The sequence below is a fragment of the Sphaerodactylus townsendi genome, linkage group LG02 (genome assembly GCF_021028975.2).
Source record: "Sphaerodactylus townsendi isolate TG3544 linkage group LG02, MPM_Stown_v2.3, whole genome shotgun sequence".
Lineage (NCBI taxonomy): Eukaryota > Metazoa > Chordata > Lepidosauria > Squamata > Sphaerodactylidae > Sphaerodactylus > Sphaerodactylus townsendi.
In genome coordinates this window covers 124,366,299-124,388,056 of record NC_059426.1, presented here as the reverse complement: position 1 = coordinate 124,388,056, position 21,758 = coordinate 124,366,299, and the positions used below count along the sequence as shown (strand labels likewise).

Sequence of the window (21,758 nt, the reverse complement as noted above, 5' to 3'; positions counted from 1 at the left end):
TCCAAAGTTGTGGACCCTCAAATGTGTAGCCCTTCGGGGATAGGGCGGTATACTAAATTTAATAATAATTATAATTATTATTATATAATTATATTATTATTATATAATTATTACTGGCAGAGGCCCCTCAATGATGCGGCTGGCCTCCACACGGGCCAGGACTTTCACAGCGCTGGCCCCGGCCTGGTGGAACACCCTCCCACCAACTGTCCGGGCCCTGCGGGACCTTGGTGAGTTCCACAGGGCCTGTAAGACTGTGTTGTTCCACCGGGCCTTTGGAGTGTCCAGCCGCTGATATGGTGCCTCCCCACTGCTCCTGCTTTGGCACTGGTACAACAGAGCTCCTCATATTGAGGGGCCTGCCGTCCCCCCCCTTCTTGGGGTGGGTTTTTAAATTGAGCCTGGACGCCTCTTGTTTAATTTGCTAATTGTTAGCCACACTGTTTTTTTATGTATTTTAAGATGTTTTATTAGCCGGACCTATGTTTGTATTTTACCGGATTTGCTCCTTTATATTGTTTCTATATTATGTTGTTCACCGCCCGGAGCCCTTTGGGGATCGGGCGGTATAGAAATTGAATTAATAATAATAATAATAATAATAATAATAATAATAATAATAATAATAATAATAATAATAATAATAATAATAATAATATCAATATCAATATCAATATCAATATCAATATCAATAATAATAATAATAATAATAATAATAATAATAATAATAATAATAATAATAATAATAATAATAATAATAATAATAATAATAATAATAGCCCCCATCTTCTATTAGCTCCCATTGAAAACAATGGAGGATTGGTCACCCCCTTTGGGAGTCAATAACTTTGGACCCCCTGAACCAAACCTCACCAAACCTGGGTAATGTCATCAGGAGATTCCCCCAAACAATCCCTGAAAGTCTGGTGCTGCTAGCCTAAACAATGCGCCACCTGCAGGCCAAAAACCAAAAAACACAAAAATGTTTTAAAAACCCACAAACGGGTGGGCAGAGCTTTGGACATGAATCGGCGGGGTTCAAACCCAAGAACACCCCCTTACCTATGTCCTTGCTTGTGTGGTCTAAACTATCAAGTACAGAAGAAGAGGAAGAAGAGTTTGGATTTATACCCCCCACTTTTCTGGTGCAAGGAGTCTCAAGGCAGCTTACAAACTCCTCTTTCACTCCTATCAAACTTCTGCTCCTAGCCAGCATGTAAGCAGAAAGCTGTCGGGATCCAAGTGGTGCAGTTAACCACTTGTTGTGATTTTGGGACAGCAGCAGCAGTGGTAGAGGAGAAGCACAAAATGATGGTGGTTATTACCACTGCTCTTAGATGCCTAGAAATGTCGTATTAATGAATGAAATTGGTTACACAATGGCTATTATAAATATTCATGCCTCATATCTTAGTCCACCTCAACATTTTCCTTCTCAGAATGAACATTTGAAATTTCAGCTCAAGGTTAACAATTGGTAAGAAACTCTTCTCTATTCATTTTAACATTTGTGCAAAGTCCTCTTGCCTAATCCAGCAAGGCTTAAATTTTGTCTCTTAACAACAATTGGAGAGTCTATCTAATTTGTTACTAATGATGTTGATGGAGGGCCCAAACTTAGCTCCATTTTGGACATAGTCCTCCCAGAAATGCTGTACCATCTTATTTTATATGACGAACGACAAGAGGAAAAAAAGAAAACTCACCATATCATTGAGGGCTACATTTAAAACTAATGTGATAGTGTGCTGTTCTCTTTTGCTTGCAAATCAATAATAAGGTACTTAGCTCCCAACTGTTAAGTTCACACAGGCCGTTTCTGCATGGTCAAAATATCCAAGGTTGAGCAAGAGAAATGCCCCATTCTGTACAACAGTTCTTCATGGTTCCTGGTCCTAAAGTGGGTTTGCCCCGTGCTATTTCCCTCATACCATGGTATTAAAAAAAAATCTCCAAAATAGAGGTTCTTTAAAAAAATCTCAAGGTAAGCCTGCAAGAGCCTGCTACAGTGCAAACACCAATTGGGAGCAGGATCGGTTTATTTTTCCGGCCCAGCTGCCTGATCTCCCTGCCTGACGTTCATTCAAGCTACCATTAAAAAAACAATAGCCAATCAGAATGCAGGACACTGGACATTCTTGCAATGTAAATGCAGAAGTCCCAGGCTCATGCGAAACAAGCTGGAGTATTTCCTACCAGTCTTCACTGGATTCCTTCAAAAAATGGGCAGCCATGCGAACAGACACCCTGGGAGCCAGGTTTTAAAAAGCGGTGGTACACAGGTATAATTTTGCCATGTGGAAATGACCGCAGTGGAGATGGGAGTGTTCAAAACAACACACATTTATTAGCCCAGCAATAAAACATGAGAACGACTGGTTTCAGAACAAGGGAACAGTCTATTATTCTAACATACAGAATGCTGCAGGGATTCTACCTCATGAGATGAAACCCACACATGCAAATATCAGAGGGGGGAACAGGCTGATCCATTGTAATGTATACATTCAATACATCAGAGACAGGAACAAAATGTTCACACACACATCCATCTCTTTCCTTCGATTCCAGCCTTGGACCTTTAGATGTGCGTTTGGGACGTGATCTCTGTGGAGCTGAGCAGGATTTCCTTCATAAGCGGAAGAATGTGGTTGCTGCTGCTCTTCAAAAAGTTCTTAAGCTGGACCAGGAACTGCGAGGACTTAAGGTGTGTTGGCAGTGGCGTTCCTGCCTAGGGACAGGGGGTACCCTTTGTCCCCGGGCGCCCCCATTTGGTCACGTGGGGGGGCACCAACATTTCAGGGTCGTTTGTGTGATTTTTAATTTTTAAAGTGTTTTTTCACGTTCCGGCCTGCAGGGGGCGCGTTTTTAAGGCTAACGGCACCAAAATTTCAGGGTACCATCCAGAGACTATCCTGATGATGCCACCCAAATTTGGTGATGTTTGGTTCAGGGGCAGCAAAGTTATGGATGCCCAAAGGGGGTGTCCCCATCCTCATTGTTTTCAATGGGAGCTAACAGGAGATGGGGGTTACCCATTTGAGGAACCATAACTTTGGTCCCCCTGAACATATCTTCACCAAACTTGGGTGGCATCATAAGAATAGTTAACATATGATACCCTGAAAATTTGGGGTGTCACTAGCTTTAAAAATACATCCCTTCCAGAGCATCCCAAAGAAATTTGCCCAAAGATTCTTTGTTTTGCAAGTGATTTTTGCTCCATTGCTTAGCCAATGGGGGGAATTTCTGAAGAATGTGTAGGCAGGCTGCACATTTTTTTTTTTTTGAAAGATAGAGGCACCAGACTTTCAGGGGTGGTGTCTCCAGGAGGGCCTCCTGGTAATAGCATCCAGGTTTGTAGACCTTTGCTTCTGGGGGTTCAATTTTATGGGGCCCCAAAAGGCTTACTTTGTTTCCCAGCTCCTGTACACTTGCTGACAGCCTGTGGGCTGAGTTCTCTCAAGAGACTCTCTCAACTCCCACACTCCAGAAAGCCAAAGGCTCACCAAGCTTGGGTGCTATTACTCCAAGGCCTCTTGGAGCCACCTTAGCAGAAAGTCTGGCGCCTCTATCTTCAAAAAATGTGCGAGCTTGCCTCCAGAAATTCCCCCATTAGCTACTAATGGAGCAAAGTCACTGCAAAACAAAGAGATCTTAGGCAAATTTCTTGCAGAGGGTGCCTGGAAGGGATGTATTTTTAAAAGCTTAGTGACACCAAATTTTCAGGGTATCATCTGATAACTATTCTTATGATACTCCAGCCAAGTTTGAGTGAAGTTACGTTCATGGGGACCAAAGTTATGGTTCCTCAGAGTGGGTGAAAGCCCCCCCAATCTCAGGTTAGTTCCCATTGAGAAACTAATGGGAATGAGGGGCATTCCGATTTGGGCATCCATAACTGTGCTGCCCCTGAACCAAACATCGCCAAACCTGGGTGAGTATCATCGAAGAGCGATCTCTGGATGATGCCCTGGGAAATCATGGTGCCACTAAGCTTTAAAAATCGCTGCTCTGAGCCAAAAAATATATAAAATACCCCCCAAAACCCAAAATGCCTTGCATTGGCATTTGTTCATATTTGGGCAGGAAATGAATTGGACAATTTTTTGTTCGAGATGTGCCCAAGATTTGCCCAGATTCCCAGCCAAATCTGCTATTTGTTTCCATCCTGAATCTTTTGAAATCCTCAAAAGTGATGCTGTTTCAGGGTGGTGGAGAATCCACCCCAAAACAACATCACTTTCAATTGTTTTAACCCGGGGGGTCCCCAGATTCTCCCTTTAAGATGGATTTAAAAGAAGAATCTGAGCTCCCTAGATTTAAACACTATTGAAAATGATGCTGTTTGGGGAGTGGATTCCCACTGAGGTATTTTAGTGAGAGATGATGCTGACATTTTGTTTGGTAAATGTTTTGCTGTAGGGGTGAATTTGTGAGAGATTTACATTGCTTAATACCCACTTGCACTGGCTTGGAGTTGTTTTTCAGGCTAACAACCTACTTCATAGGGTTGTTGTGATTAGGAAATTAGGAAAACAGTTGGTGGGGAGAGAGCTATGTATGTTTTGATGGGAGTGGGAGGTGTTTTGTGAGCTGGTACAAAAATCATTGTTTGGTCATGGTGGGGGAGGGTGGCCGCCCATACGCCAGGCGGGGGGGGGTGGGGGGGCGCCAAACTCAGGTTTTGTCCCCGGGCGCCAGTTTGCCTACGTACGCCCCTGTGTGTTGGACTTCATTTTGTAACCAAACACAGATGGAGGAAGTGAAGTGTTTCAAGTGCTAGTGTACTATACTAAAATATTAGTGCAAGAACACAAGATTGAATTTAGATTGAGTTTCGTGTGTGTGAAGAGACAGCTTAATTGAAGGAATCCCCAGCAAAGCAAAGCATGGCTGTTTTGTCCATAAGTTAGAGATTTTGCAAGGATCCTGGCAAGAATGCTTCTCAAGACAAACATGGAAAGGCAAAGGCACTATTTTCACATGTTAGATACATTCATTTCCCTGAGCAAGGATCCAAAGGTGGTGCAAACCCAGTTCCATGTCATACTGAAGCTTTAATTTCTGAGAAGAACCTCATAGTTCTGAAAGAACATGTGAAAAGCTTTGTCTTTGACAACCATGCTTCTGATTTTTTTTTTAAAAAACATGTATTTATATATTATTTAGAATTGACACTTGTTATATATGAAAATTGAATAGATTACTATTTAGTAGGGACTATGGCTAAAGCAGAGATCTATGGCCTCCCCCTCTTCCATTGACCTTCCACCTGATTTTCTGTCTGTTCTGTTTTGATCTTTATTGATTCTTAAACCGCCATTGGATTTTATGAAAATGTTAAATTATTGGTATATCTATTAGGAATTGTTGTAAATATTGCTTTTATTGCATGGATTGTATATTGTTGCAATAGGTTATTACTTTGACTGTTGGAAACCACTCTGACCCCGAAAAGGGAGGGGCAATATAGAAACCTAATGAATAACAACAACAACAACAACAACAACAACAACAACAACAACAACAACAACAACAACAACAACAACAACAATATGGACTTCTTAATAATAATAATCTTGATAGGGTTTTTTGCACCATGGTTTTTAATCCTATTTCTAGTTTTTGAGGTTGGGGAGGAAGGTGCTGAATATCCCAGGTATCCTAATACAAGTTTGATTTTGTTTTTATGTTTCCACAGGTCCCAGTGGTAGCAGTCATGGCAACTGGGGGAGGAGTCAGGGCCATGTCAGGCCTCTGTGGCCACCTCCATGCTCTTCAGAAGCTGAACCTTTTGGACTGTGTTACGTATATCACTGGAACCTCTGGCTCAACATGGTAAGGCCAGTTAGGAGGACTGTTACTCATGTTTTTAACAAACATCTAAGTGTTGTAGCCTTATACAGTAACAGCACTTTAAAAGTTATGCAGTAACAGTAACAATACTTTGAACAGTACTTTAAATGTAACATATTTTAATGCTAGTGTTCTTTTTGTTGTAATCTAAAGTGATGATAGTGTAGCTATTATTAAAATGGAAGTTTAATCCTGATATTTTTTAAAAATAACATGACTTGGAAATTATGGATTCATAAATAGACATAGACACTAATGGTCTGACAAGGTCTCAATTGTGCAGGATAAGACCAATGGTTCCTCTTCTCTGCCTGTTCCAACCATATGCCACAAGTGACCTGCAAGAAGGGCATGGAGGCCCAAGCTCTGCCTTGTTGTTGGCTTCCAGAACTGGTATTCAGAGAGATACTGCCTCTGAATGTGGAGTTTCTATTTAGCTATTGATGGACTGGTCCTCCATGAATTTGCCTAATCTCGCTTTAAAGCCAACTAAAGCCCTTGCCATCACTACATCCCATGGGCATCAATTCCATAAGTGAATTTGGAGATATGTATTTGAGTGAAAATGTATTTCTGAACTCTGGTGCAAAACTGGTTACTTCTCTTTCCTGTTTACTTATAAAACAGAGGATGGGGAGCCCTGATGTTTACAATAAAAGGGATAAGCAATTGGGGAAAATTGAGCTGCCTCCACCCGTCCAGCACTTGTACTTATCTGTTCTTCTCTTGGAGTTCAGCTAGTGGATGTCTAAACTGTGGAAGAGGGAAAGGGAAAGATGTTATCCCCTCCAGCTTGCTGTCCACAGTCTTCAGAGCAGCCATGTGGGGCTGCTAATTAGCGTTAAAAATATTTGAGGAAATCTAAATCACAGAATTCTCATGTTGGATATAGTTTGTGCGTAAGACCATTTACCTGGGTATGGTATTAGAACCAATTACATTCTTGTCTTGTTCTAAACAGCATCAATTCTTCCTAGGGCCATGACAAATTTGTATGAAGATGCTGATTGGTCACAGAAGGACCTAGTGGGCCTGATCCATAAAGCAAGGAAATATATTACCAAGAGGAAGTCACGTGCATTCTCCATGGATGCGCTAAAGCACTATGACATGCAGCTGCAGCAGAGGGTTCAAGAGGGACACTCGGTTTCTTTTAATGATCTGTGGTCACTTATTATTGATCGTATGTTCCATGATGAGGTATGTACTGCCTGGACCCATCTTACATCACAAGGACTTATTTCTGTTCAGAACATTCTGGCTTTCTCATACGTAAGAATGAGGACTAGAAGCATCTGTTGTTTTCTCAATTTCTTCTTGGTATGCATTTGTTCCTTCTGTGTCACTGTTTTTTCTTGATTAGCTGAATGACTTCAAACTATCAAATCAGCGCCAGGCAGTGAGTGTAGGACAAAATCCATTACCCATCTACATGGCCTTGAATGTCAAGGAGAACTCCCAAAGCAGTTTTGAATTTAAAGGTAACCAGCCCAGTTATGTTATTTTTCCTTAAGTTTAAATAGGGAGAAAAATCCTGAAAATGTCTCCCAGATATTCTAGAAGCTTAGCACATCATGAACATTATGCTGCTCTGAATGGTTATTGTGCTTGTCTTATACAGTTTTGAGGTCTCAGGAGGCTCTTCTTACATTTGACGGCCTCAACAATTTTGTACATTTCTCCCTCTGTTAGATATGTCTATATGTTCAAACACAAAAACACACTTCATCTATCTGATGAAGTTTGCAATGTACACAAAAGCTTACACCACAATAAGTCTGTTAGTCTTTAACATGCTACAAGACCTCTGTCTTATCCTTTCACATGATGATGAAATTTACATGGGCAGAACTCTTAGCATTTTTTCCTCTAAAAACCAGCATTTCTTTTTCTCTAAAAACCAGTCATGTGGATGCCCAGTTTGGGTTGTAACTGGGGGAAGGGGGACATAAGCATTTCCTCCCGTGCAATTTTCCTGTCTTACTGAGGATCCAGACAGTGATTATTTGCCTTACTGCGGTAAACATAAAGTACATAAATAGTGGCATCCAGGGCCATTTCAAATTGGGGAAAGTATGGGATGGTGTTTTACCTTTCTCCTCCCACAGTGTGGTCCTGCTCCAAATGGGGGCCACCCTGCCAGATTAAATTTTTTTAAATCTCTGAGATCTCAGTCTATGGGACTCCTTGCGTCATGAGTAGTTGAGCTTTAAGCCATTAGGTATTCATTCCACTTCCATTGCTGTCCTTCCTCACGTTACTCCTCTCAATTACTTATCTCTTGTTCTGTTTTTAGAGTGGTGTGAATTCTCTCCCTATGAGGTGGGATTTCCTAAATATGGGGGCTTCATTCCCTCAGAGAATTTTGGAAGTGAGTTCTTCATGGGACGACTGATGAAGAAAAAACCAGAATCTAAGGTCTGCTTTTTGGAAGGTAACTATTTTGATAAGATAAATCATTAGCTTTTGATAAGAAAACTGTCATATTGATCCAGCAGTGCTGTGTTGAGAAGTATTAGCATCAGGATTCTGCAATTTTCTGCAATATAAAGCTGAGTCCTAATGCAATAGATTTGGAAAGATTTGAAGCGAGCAAGTGTAACCCCTGTGTAAGAATGGGATGACCCATAAGCACATGGACAATTTTAACAGGAAGGAAGAAACTCTGAAAATGAACAGAACTTGGCTGCCAGTGTTGAAAAATACTAGGGTCAAGACTGTGTCAAACCAGCTCCACACAAACACAGGATGACCATAGACAAAAGAAACAAAGGCCAGGATACTTCTATTCAGATGCTCCCACCAGTGACCTTGCTATCTACAGGGTTACTCCCAGGCTATAGTCTTCATTGTTACTCATACTTCTATTCAGATGCCCTCAACTATTGACCCTGTGGTTGCCATGCTTTGTTACTCACAGACAAGGTTTCCCCACACCACCCTGGACACTCCCCACACACCCTGGACAGATATATACTCCACTTGCTTTTCCAACATCAGATCCTCTGAAGATGCCAGCCACAGATGCAGGCGAAACGTCAGGAGAGAATGCTGCTAGAACACGGCCATACAGCCCGGAAACCACACAGCACCCAAGTAGCTACAACTCTCTGGGAAAATTTTATATGCCATTATGGATTTCCTAGAAGATTCCACAGTGAGCAAGGAGCAGCCTTTGAGTCGGAACTGGTTACAGAACTGAGTAAAATTGCAGGAACTAAGTCCCATACAACACCATATCACCCAAGAGGAAACCCTGTTGAGAGGTTCAGTCGTACCCTTTGAGACATGTTGGGCACATTAGAGGTAAAATAAGAAATCTAATTGGAGAGAAAATTACATAAAACCATTGGATTCATGTGCTTATGAATTGTACCAAAAAGTGATACTACTGGAGAAACTCCCTTATTTTTTTAATGTTTGGAGAGACAAGCCATTACCTACCAATTGATTTGTGTTTCGGGATAAAAGTCGAGAGGGGCAGACAGGAAGTAAACTCATCAAGAATATGTAAGAGACTTAAAGCACTTGAGGAGAGAAAACTTCGATTATGCACATATGATTTGGCCACTCAAGGAAAGTGAAAAGCATCCAGCAAAGCCAACAAGAAGCGAAGATGGAGATAGGGAAAAGTCATCAAATCAACCATTTTCAACAGGGAGACCAGAGTGCTAGTTAAGTAACTTAAGCCCCACGTGGAATGCAGAAATTAGCCTGACCATTCGATGGGAACCTGTTGTGCATATAGTTCTAGGAGCAACCCACAGTAGAAACCCTTCCTGTTTACAGAGTCCAATCAGAGAGAAGATGGCAAAGGTGTTGTTCGGAACTCTGCACAGGATATCTGCACTGAGACCATGTGGTTTTATTTCCTCCTCTGAGGATATGAGTGATTTAGACAGTCAGAGAGTCCCTATTAGTGGTAGAGGACAGAGACAAAAAGTTAGCTGATGTGAACTCAGTAGGAGAAGATTGTGCATCCCACATCTAACTCTCTTTCAGACCTCAATCCCATGGCAAGGGGAGAATTCACACGCAATCTCCCCTTCTAGAGTAGAGGTTACCTGCAGTCAGGAAATCCTTGTAAGACAGAGACAAAGGAAAAGAGACAAAGGTTGTGCTGTCAAGATTCACCAAATGTGGTTCCCTACCAAGTCACCAAGAGGGGATCTCTGGGGAAATTAGTAACCTACCCCTTATGGAGCCATAAAGAGTTAGAGACCCAGCCTACTAAGTTAGCTGATTATGTTCTGAATTTTTTCAATAGGAGGTTGAATTGGAGTCAAACACTCCTACTGTAATATGTCATTGTTCAATCATTTCAAAGAGTTAGAATTGTAAAGAATGCACTGTGAGACGACAGAATTTTGAGTGGGGGGAGAATGTAACCCCTGTGTAAGAGATGGGATGACCCAGAAAGGGGTGGAGTCTGAAAAGAAGCAGAGATGCTGCACAACTCATGAAAGGTTGGAGGGAAGCAAAGGCTACCTGGAGGCTGGGACCTTGATTGATTTTTTATTAAGCCCCCCTTAACACCTTGTTTAAGGGTTTTTGTAGAAAATGTAAATGGTGAGAGTTTTCTGGGAACCTTCATCATCCTGGAAGCCCGTTCACCAAGCCTCAGGAAGTCTTCAAAACCAACTACCAGCAAAGAAGAATTGGACTTGGCAATATCAGTAGACTGTAAATATAAGGACTTGAAAATGCAAACTTAACAGGACTGCAAAGTGTAAATGTTAAATGTTTTAAAAGTGTTATTTGTTAAGTAAAGTAAACTGTTTTGTTTAAATTTGGTTCTTCGCAACTCCTTCCAAGTACTGCCCCACAGAACCCACAAGCTGAGGTTACACAAGCAGTGGCGTAGCTGCCTCGGGGACATTTGGGGACAAATGCTCCAGGTGCCCCATAGGAGACACGTGGGGTGCAAAATAGCCCCCCCCCCACATTTCCAGAAAGGAGGAGGGGCATGGCTGGGCCTCAGCACAACGTGCACATGTCATGCCGAGGCCCAGCCACACCCCTTCTCCTTCCCAGAATTTGCTGGGCCTTGGTGCAACAGGATGCCCAACCCCTCCTCCCTTCCCCCTTCCCCTCTCACCCCACCCCAGTCAGGCTATTTCTTCAGGTAGCAATCATATTCATCAAGGCAGATGTACAACAGGTACAGTCAAAAGTAATTACACCAATGCGTAATTACACCAATTACACCAATTTAAATAATTGCTATATTACCTATAATTCTATTTTTCATTCACTGATAACAATTCCAAAAAATTCAAAAATAATTCAACTGGTAAGTACAAAGTCTGGTTTGGGTATAAAACCTCTAGATTAGGTTTTATTTCAGAAAACCTTTGTCAAGCCAATCTGGGCGCAGCAAAGCAGCTGGCTGAAAAAGCTTTTTTCTTTTCTTGCTGGCAGAAAAAGATAAGTGGGAGGGTGGGGGGCATGGGGGGTGAGTGGGGGGCCACCCCCTCACCCTTCCTTCCCTGCCCTGCCCCAGCCAGGCTGCTTCTTCAGCCAGCAAAGCAGCAGGCTGGAAAAACCGTTTTTCAGCTGGCTGCTTTGTCGGCAGGAAAAGGGAAGTGGAAGGGGGGAGGGGCTGTGGGGGCCCCTCCTCCCTCCTCCCGCCTTAGCTTTTTTCAGCCTGCTGCTTTGCCAGCAGAAAAAGGTAAGGGGGGGAAGCAGCCGGGGGAGGGCTGCGGGGGGTGGGGGCAGGGGGCGCCCAGGCACCATTTTGCCCCAGGCACCATTTTCTCACCCTACGCTTCTGCAAGCAAGTAAGTGAAGAACACCTCAGACATCAGCTCTTGCTCTGTCTCTAATATAGCCCACCCACTAATATAGCTCCCCTCCTTACTCACTGCCAGTTCTACAACTGGGAGCCACTGTTATGTTGCTATGGAGCAGGCCCCTCCAAATACAGTTGGCTTCCAGAGCTCAGACTGTTCCACGCTTAAAAAAAAAGAGCATTGATTCACTGTTATCCTCTAAAGAAGTAAGATGACAAAGATGTTGACAGGGTCAATTTTCTATACGTTTACAGGAGTGTGGAGTAATATATTTTCCTTGAATCTGGGAGATGTCTGGAATGCTCTTCAAAACTCATACCTGCTCAGCCAGTCGCCCATCCCAGGGAAAGAAAAAGATGACAGTAAGAGCCTTCTACTATTTATTTTATTTGCAATGGCAAATGTTAAATAAAGAGAGAGAACTTAGAAGAAATTTTAGTCCAGTGCAAGAATTTATAAAAAGGGATGACTACAATATGTATAGTGTATCTAATTAAGTACTTTCTGCATTTGCCTCCCCACCCCCACCCTGCCACCTTAAGCTGCAAAGATTGTTCTCACTCTTATACCAGATCTTCTTTTTATGGCTCCTCAGGAAAACACAACCTCTTCCAATTCATAACTTTCCCCATGTTCTAAAAACGCTTTGAGCACAATGTAAATGTGTATGTATGATAATGTGCATATGGGCATTTGATTAATTCCATGCTTGTAGATCAACTAGCAATGAGAGGCACAGAGGGGAACTGCAGCTTGATAAACTGGGAAAAAGATTCTGCCTATTATTGTACTATTAAGTTTATATCCATGAATAATTGTTTAGACTTTCTGTTAGTGTCCTTATCATAAGGTTATGATCAAAATTCTAGCGTGGACAAGATGAGTGTGAGGTATCCTGAATGATCGTGAGGCCTACATGCACAACAGGCAGTTGAGATGGAGTCTATAGAAAGGAGGGAAATTAGGAGAGATTGAATGGAAAAGCTGGCATGACTGTTACACAGATTAGTGCAGAGAAGGGCAACGAGAAGGGCAACGAGGATGATTGAAGGATTGGAGCACCTTCCTTATGAGGAGAGGCAGCAGCGTTTGGGACTCTTTAGTTTGGAGAGGAGAAGGCTGAGGGGGGATATGATTGAAGTCTATAAAATTATGCATGGGGTAGAAAATGTTGACAGAGAGAAATTTTTCTCTCTTTCTCACAATACTAGAACCAGGGGGCATTCATTGAAAATGCTGGGGGGAAGAATTAGGACTAATAAAAGGAAACACTTCTTCACGCAACAAGTGATTGGTGTTTGGAATATGCTGCCACAGGAGATGGTGATGGCCACTAACCTGGATAGCTTTAAAAAGGGCTTGGACAGATTTATGGAGGAGAAGTCGATCTATGGCTACCAATCTTGATCCTCCTTGATCTCAGATTGCAAATGCCTTCGCAGACCAGATGCTCAGGAGCAGCAGCAGCAGAAGGCCATTGCTTTCACATCCTGCACATGAGCTCCCAAAGGCACCTGGTGGGCCACTGTGAGTAGCAGAGTGCTGGACTAGATGGACTCTGGTCTGATCCAGCAGGCTAGTTCTTATGTTCTTAGTCCCTTTGCCAGGTCTGTCAGGTCTCAGTTACTACACAGAAATCTTTGTTTATAAGCAGCAAAATCCAGAATTTTCTATAGTGCATATATTTTGCTTTCCTTCCAGATAAAGACAGCAGTCTATCTGAAAATCAATCCCCTGGGCTTAAGACTGTTTGCTTCTCTCCATCAAATGGTTTCTCCAACATTCTCAACAGAGTTCTGACTCATCGCCCAATAGGAAAATCAACACCTAATTTCCTGAGAGGTCTCCAATTGCATAAGGACTATTACCAAGACAAAACATTTGCTGCATGGCAAGGTAAGCAAATCAGCCATTGAACTTTGAAAACATTTGATCAGTGTTTTTCATATGAACTATCTTATTCACACATAATCACTTACATGTCTAAAAACATATCCACCATCTTTCCAAGCACAAATCATGCTCCTGAAAAAAAAATACACACACACGCGCCCGCCCGCCCGCGCACACACACACACATATATATATAACTGGCTGTTGTCAATCAGTCGGGGGAGGGGGAGCAGGGGTTTACATTTCCCCTTTTCATTGTATGGCTTCAAAATGACTGAGCCGCAGTGGTTCATATAAGGGGATAGTATAGATCTTACTTAAGAAGCGTAGATGTTTATTTTAAATGTTTTGGTGATGGTATTTGTTTCTGGTTATGGTTTGTGCTAATGAATTATGTCACCAGTCCTTGTTTTGGTTCTGCAGTATGTCTAATAGCAAGCATTGTCTGCTTTCTAGAGACTAAACTGGACCAATCCCCTAACCATCTCACACCAGTGGAAAAAGAGCTTTGTCTGGTTGATACTGGATATTTCATTAATACCAGTTGCCCTCCACTCTTAAGAAAGGAAAGGAATGTGGACATCATCTTGTCATTTGACTACAACCTAGTGAAGACCAGGTTTCATGTAATAATGTTCTCATTTTATATTTTGATAAGCAATTGTGTTTAAAAACAAAGTAATTTTGTGTTGCATTGTTTAAGAACAAACAAACCCACTTCATAGAAATCATCCCTGCCTATTATCATTAGAGATCTAGAATAAATATTAGTTTTATCTTGTAAAGACTCTATCTAAATTTGGAAGCCTTCCTGTAATATGACACCAATTCTGTTATTGCTAGTTATTGTATGCTAATACCACTGGTGATCAGGGAAAACCATGCTTGGGGCTGAAATTGAGTGCTGCCCCCCCTCGGCTGTTCTCCCGCCCCCACCTGTGTCCCTTCCCCAAACTCCCAGAATTTGGGGCAGGAGTGCAGGTGGGATGACTCTGCCCCAAGCTCTATGTGGATTTGGGAGTGGGGCCAGCCAGGCTCCCCTGCTCCCAAGCTCCATATAATGTTTGGGAGTGGGGAGGGCGTGTTTGATGCTGGCTTCAGGGGGCCTGGGTTCAGGTTTAAACTGCAGGCTTCAGTTTAAACTGGAGCCTGTAGTTTAAAGGTGATCCCCTGGCTACCTGAAGCTAGCAACAACTCCCCACTCCCAAACTTTATATGGAGTTTGGGAGCAGGGTGAGCCTGGCTGGCCCTGTTCCCAGCTCCTCATGAAGCTTGGTGGTGGAGCCAGCCCTGGTGATGGTGTTTGACTGCACCCTTCCCAAACTCTGCAGTTATTTTGGGGAAGGGGTACAGTTGCGGGGTGTGTGCAATGCGCCCCTCATGTGACCATCCAGAGTAGCACCCAGGGCTCCAGCCTCCTACACCCCTTAGCTACGCCACTGGTTAGAAAGTTCCTAGGCTTGTAATAACACATGTATGCACATTCATCTGCATGCAAACATACAGAAATGGATGTTGGTACTATGGAATTTATCTATAGCTAATTGCAGAAGAGCTCCCCCCTCTCCCCCAGTTTCATTTTGGCCAAATGGGAAAGATGCACCATTCTCACTAGATGCACCATTCTCACTAGATCACAGAAGGACATGTGTGCTTTTCGCTGATTTCTTTTCCTGCTGAGTCTCCCAATTCGTCTTGAGTGTCTCTATTGTTTCTCAGGGCAATATTTTTTTGGGGGAATGCAACATAATGGAGAGGGGGTAAAAAGATCTGTTCATTGAGTTTTTTTCTGCTTTGGATCCAAATGTATGTAGTTACAAACAGGGCATTTAATGGTCTCACCACTGTAAAACACAGTTATACTCATGAGGGCAGCAGTGCTGCTGTCTCTTGCTCCTGGGGATCTATAACTTGGGTTCAAAAGAAATATATTAAAGGGAGACTGTTAGGGGAAAGGTGGCTTTAATTGTCTTTAGTAGTTTTAAGGTTACAGTATTTTTCTCTCCTATTACAGTCCATAGAAAATATATACAAATGTTGTGTGGAGAAGGGAATTCCTTTCCCCAAAATAGTGCTGAGTGAAGAAGACAGGAAGAATCCAAAGGAGTGTTATGTTTTTATGGACAAGGAGAATCCAGAAGTTCCAACTGTGCTTCATTTCCCATTGGTGGACAATTCTTTCCGGGAGTACAAGAGACCTGGTTAGCATTTTCTTTTCATATTTTCAGGGACATAAGTGTTGCTCTTTACCCTACGCATCCTACCTAATCAACATTCAGTACAGTATGAATTGATTGGAAATTGATTGGAAAATATTTCTAAAGAACTTATTTCTAAAGAACTTATTTTATTTATTTTAAAACAATTATAAACTCACCTGTCTCCCAGAAAACTGGGACTCAAGATTGTAGTAGCATATAATTGAAAAGCAATAGAGCAGAATTTACTCAGCAAGTGTCAGAACAATTCACAAACAGTTTTACCATTAAAAGCCCACATTGCTATCTCTCTGATATTTTGAATAATCTTCTAAGAAGTTCTGTCATAAATCCTTTCCCAACGACCGTCAATGAAAGAGGCCTTTCTGTCATGCTCACAGATGCTATTCCTTAAAGTGGGAGCTGCAATTGGACTAATCTACAAAGGGGCTGCAGCATTCTGGCCCCTGGTGCAAGTGAGAACAATACAAAGCCATTGTTGGGATGGTCCAAGTTCCAAAATGGGGACCATTACTGTACTATAAAACCTGTCACTTACCAGAACAGAATTGATAGCAATGCTTTGACACCCTGCCACTCCTCAAAACAGTTTTTCAGTATTATAGTGCAAAAGTTTATAGCATTAAAGTCTCCAGAATAAAAGGACAAGGCAAAAGCATAAAGAAAACACAGTTTTAAAAAATAGTACCTTCAGTCTGAAGAATATGTGCATAGGCCATTGAAGTGAGTGGGGTTCAGCATGCTTAACTGCTGAATTGCGACTGGCGTCTTTTTACATAACACAAACTTAAACTATGATGCTGGAGCCAGTCCTTTTTCTTCCTGGCACATGATCCTTTCTTTGAGCTACACAATTTTGAGCTAGGAGCTGAGTATTGTAGTTAGCAATGGGGGCTAAGGAAGTATATTTTCATACTGGCTGTTGTCAGTTTTCTGGGCTTGTGACCATGGTCTGGTGGTTTTAACTCCTAATATTTCACTTGCATTTGTGGTTGGCCTCTTCAGAGGAAGAGTGTGCCTTGGGAGTAACAAATCTTACGTGACTGAATTGCCTCTGAAGAGGCCAGCTACAGATGCAAGTGAAACATTAGGAGCTAAAACCACCAAACTATGGCCACGCAGCCCAGAAAACCCCCCAAAGCCAGTTTCTTTGGAGGCTTCCTCTTTACACATTTATGGAATGAGCAGGTGCAAAACTCATGATCCAAACTGTTATCCTGCAACATTTCAGAACTAAGTAGTATAGTTTTATGTATACCAAAATGACGTCTACTTCCTACATGTTTGCAAGAAACTCTTGTTGGGAAATTCCTGGAGATTTGGTGTTGGAGCCTGGGGAAGGCTGATTTTGGGGCAAGCAGGGAATCCAGCAGGATGTAATTCTATAAAATCTACCCTCAAAAGCTGCTATTTATCTGGGAGAACTGATCTCTGTAGCTTGGAGATCAGTTGTAATTCTGGGAGAACTCCAGTCTCCACCTAGAGGATGCCAACCCTAAGATATGCGAACAAATATCTGATATTCTCATTGTATAAATAGGCAATGTCTGGCGTACAAAGAGAGGAGGCCTTGTAGAGGCCAGGAAGAAGACAATTAGGATACTGAAGTTAGCACCTTCTCTCCTATAAAGAGTCGTTCCTTGTCTGTCTCCAAATTGCTACTCTTAGGGCAATATCTAGAAGAAGGATATTGCCCTAAGAGTAGCAATTTGGAGACAGACAAACTTTCTAAAGTTCTACATTTACTCTCTTTCAGGTAGTGATGCGGTTAAGACACTATCACTACATCTTCTCTTTATTCTCATATGTATTAGTTCCTGAATAAAGCTTTATCTAGACCTTAATTATCATGTGCACCTCTCCTGTGTTAATTATTCTACAGTATTAATAATGTGTGAATTAGCCCTCTCGATTATGTTCTGGTTCCATGTGGCAAGCATTTGTAAAGGAAAATATTGCTGTGTTCATTACTACGTAGAGTATGTTGTTGTATGTTGCACACTATTGCAAGTAGATTCAGGTGGGCAGCCATATCGGTCTGAAGCAGCAGAAAAAAGTTTGAGTCCATGGCATCTTTAAGACCAACAAAGTACCAAAACGGAGTTCCACCATTAACCCTCAAACAGTATTGAATAGTATTGAATACTGTTTATCATCATCTTGAGTTAGTTAAAATTGTAATGTATAAGAATATTTTAAATATTTTAAAATGTTTTAATGTTGATACTATAATATGGAAGGTTGTGAGCTGCCCTGAGCCCAAAAAGGGAGGGATGGCATACTAAAAATTACCAAGGATAAAACTTTTTTGGTTTTTTAAAGTAGATTTTTATTATTTTTTACACAAAAATATACAGAAAAAAGAAAAAAGTGAATAGATCTGCATTAATAACTAGTTGTACTAAAGGAACACCAATTACAATTCATAATATAATAAAGAAAAAAAGCTTAATATACAGATTTGGCTGTTCCTTCATACTATAATACTCTTATAGCTAATTTGTGTTAAGATTATATATCATTATCTATCTATGTTAGAGAGAGATTGATTTATGCTCTTGTATATTAGCATCATATTAGTAAAACATAAACTTGGCAATATTTTACATGTTAATTAAGGAAAGACTCCCATTTTGCTTTAAATTCATATTCTACTGTTCTGTTCTATTAATTTTGCCATACAAAAACATTCACTAAGTTCTCTTAAACAGGATGTTCTGTTCCCCAAGTAAAATATTCTAGGTGCCCTGTACTCGCCCAGAACAGAATGGGTGGGAGACTCACGCAAAGGTGCAATAGTTAAAAAAAAGAGGTTTATTGTTTAGAAGAATTAAGACCCTAACTCCTCCCAGGGTCTGACTAAAATAAAGTACTTGCTTGACTGGAACAGCTTGAAGCTTGAGACTTTGATCCTTTCTTGACTTAAGTCCACTTTGTCAGTGCTTCCTCTTGGTTCCTTCAGTGTCCTCTATCTGGACCTCGCTTTCTGTACACCTTAACTTGATGCTCTATACCTTATACACCTTATACGTTACAGATATTACAGCCTTCCAGTTCCACTGGCACCTTAGACAATAACTAACTGAACAGGAGCACTACTGGGTAATAAAAAGGAAAACTGTAAGGCTGTTGTCTCCAGGGGGCTACTTAAAGGGACAGGATCTACTCAACAACAAAAGTTCCCTCCCATAGAACACTATACAAGAAGAACTAAACCCATACTAACTGAAGGGACAACTGAGATCTAATAAAGAAAATAGTAAGAGCTTCTCTGGGGGCATGACACAGGGGCTCTTCCAAATTTTCATATAGAGGCAAGAATTACACTTACCGCAGAGGATGAGTAATAAAATAATAATTATTATTGTTTTAATAGATTTTTGGGAGGGAAACACCTACAACAGTGGTGGCGAACCTATGGCACTCCAGATGTTCATGGACTACAATGTTCATGGACTACATCTGGAGTGCCATAGGTTCGCCACCATGGACCTACAACATAACTGTACCATAACAACAGTAATTTGTTATAAGATTTAATTTCAGTAATTTTCATATTTCAGTGTGAATAAATATCCAACATTTTTATATCTTTTAATGAAACTGCTACATATGAAAAAATAAACTAGATTTTTCCTTAACATCTCCAATATATACTCTTATATTTTTCATCCATTTTCTTGCTGTCTTCTGGATGGTTGATCTTTTAGGTTTTCTGGTGGTTTTTCTTTACAATTTGTTCTAGAGTCTTCAGTGGGATAAGATGTTTGGCTTGGTTTACTGTGGATAAAAACACTTAACTAGTTGTACTGAAGGAAGACCGATATCATTATCTATACATGTTAAAATACATCAATTTATACACTTTTTCTTTGAAATCATGTTAGCAAGACATTAACCTGACAGTGCTTTCTGTGTTATGATAATTAAAATAAAACTCCCAGTTTGCTCTGAATTCATATTCTGATCTTCTATTCATACAATTTATTCATACATTCATTCATACATAGTATTCATTTTCATACAAAAATATTTTCTCATTTCATCTTCCCAAGAGGCTGCATCTTTTTGCTGAAAGGCAAGCTTGCACTTGCTGGTCCTTGATGTTATCAGAACTAGTGGATTAAAAATGAATCCAAACTGGTCCACCTGTTGAATTAAAGGTCCCCAGAGTTGCTGGGAAGGCAAGAGGTAGACCCTGTCTGCTCTTATGGCAGCTAAGTTGCCTCTTTCAATAAAGTGTAGCTGGGAGCTACTGAGAGCTCAGACCAGTTGAAGTGCCATGTTCTTTGGAATTTTGTTGGTCTTAAAGGTGCCACTGGACTCAAACTATTGCAAGCAGGGAATGTTGATTCAAGATATCGAGAAGTAAGGTGAGTATCTTTCTCCATCTTATGCATATGCAGTTTTGGTTTATCGATACATTTGGCTCTTCAAGACCATACTGGTAGATAGTGGAGGGAAGAATTGTGTTATATTATTCTGCAGAAATATAAGCTTTATGATGACAAACCCCAATTTGGAGAATAAAGTGATCCCAGGGATACAGAAACTGGTCACCTCTCTTTTGAGTGAATTCTGGATGTCAGATTCAGTGGGATGGATTGAAAATGCATAAGTGAACAGCATTTCCCCTAATGCATGGATGGGCTTACAATTTGCACAGATTTCTGCTTTCTTTACTGCATTCTGAGCTATTCTCAATGGTCCCCTGACCTGTTATTTATTTATTTATTTATTTATTTATTTATTTATTTATATTTTAGATTTCTAGGCCGCCTCTTCCCCGGAGGGCTCAAGGCGGCTCAACAACATGGCTGTTATCAACAGCAGCTCAAACAACAGCTCAAACAACCTTCATGAACTTGGGGGGCGGGGGGAGGTATAAGCCAGAAGAAGGCAGGAAAGATCCACTTTGCACATTCTGTTACCCTTGGACCTCTCTGAATCTATCCTATATTACCTAAATCACCAGATCTTAAATGTTTGTTTCTCTTTTTGCAGGAATCAAACGTAGCTCTACAGAAATGGGAAAAGGAAAGTTGGATCTTACTAGCTTTAAGTCACCATACAGAATGACAAATTTAACATACACGGAAGATGATTTTGACAAACTGCTAAATCTATGTGACTATAACATCCAGAATAACAGTGAACTGATTTTGCAAGCTTTGCAGACAGCAGTAGAAAGAAGATAAGCCATCAAAAAAGAAAGCCAACTGCGGACAACCTCAAGTTATTGAGAAGGATTTGTGGATTGCTTGGGGCCTATTTGTAATTACCTGAAGTAGGAACTGGCCAAGACTACTCCACAAACTATTATGGGATATTTATTTTACACTGTCCAATTAGAGAGAAACCATTTTTGTGAACAGATCTATAATGTCCATGCAACAGTAATGAAAATGGAAATGAAAAACAGAGATGTTTTATCAGGCCTTTGGTTGAGGCAACTATGGTCCTTTCCCCATCTTGCTGGTCTCCCGATCTGCTCCTCTTTCTCCCCCTTCTATCTGTTTCATTTGTTTAGGATGGGTTGGAGAGGAAATTTAGGCTATTAGGAACCTGGAAATGGTACCTGAAGTGATTCAATTTTTTGTTGCCATCTTTAGAAATTGAAGTGATATGGAGGTTGTTGCTTTAATGATTTTACTTGCTTGCTACATTTTATATGGAATTTTGTATTATATTATTATGTGTATTGGCTGCCATGAGCTCAGCTTCAGCTGGGAAAAGGCAGGATAGAAAGCCTAATAAAAATTTAAAAAATATTGTTGGTACAACTCTGTTCTAAACTTGAGATATATATAAGTTGTAAAACACAAGATGTTTGACATGATTGTAAATTCCTCCATGGCCAAACATTAATTCAAAACCCCAGTGGAATGGCTCCAGACATCCTCCAAGTAGCCTTCCTCCAGGCTAAGAAACCTTCCTTCAATTTAAATTGCCTTTCTTCCAGTGTAAAAGTCAGTTAATCTAGAGGAAATCTCCT

The 21,758-nt window shown here is 41.0% G+C and overlaps 1 protein-coding gene across 1 annotated transcript in view; it reads left to right on the top strand.

Moving 5' to 3' along the window:
• The window catches only part of LOC125426352 (cytosolic phospholipase A2 beta-like), a 45,019-nt gene extending 24,058 nt beyond the window's left edge, over positions 1–20,961 (top strand). The window contains exons 10-18 of the mRNA XM_048484610.1: positions 1,440–1,477; positions 2,572–2,707; positions 5,705–5,841; positions 6,837–7,059; positions 7,223–7,340; positions 8,156–8,293; positions 11,906–12,013; positions 13,353–13,547; positions 20,768–20,961. Coding sequence (XP_048340567.1) covers positions 1,440–1,477; positions 2,572–2,707; positions 5,705–5,841; positions 6,837–7,059; positions 7,223–7,340; positions 8,156–8,293; positions 11,906–12,013; positions 13,353–13,547; positions 20,768–20,961 — 1,287 coding nt within the window. The remainder of the gene's footprint in view (positions 1–1,439; positions 1,478–2,571; positions 2,708–5,704; positions 5,842–6,836; positions 7,060–7,222; positions 7,341–8,155; positions 8,294–11,905; positions 12,014–13,352; positions 13,548–20,767) is intronic.
• Positions 20,962–21,758: the final 797 nt, after the last annotated feature.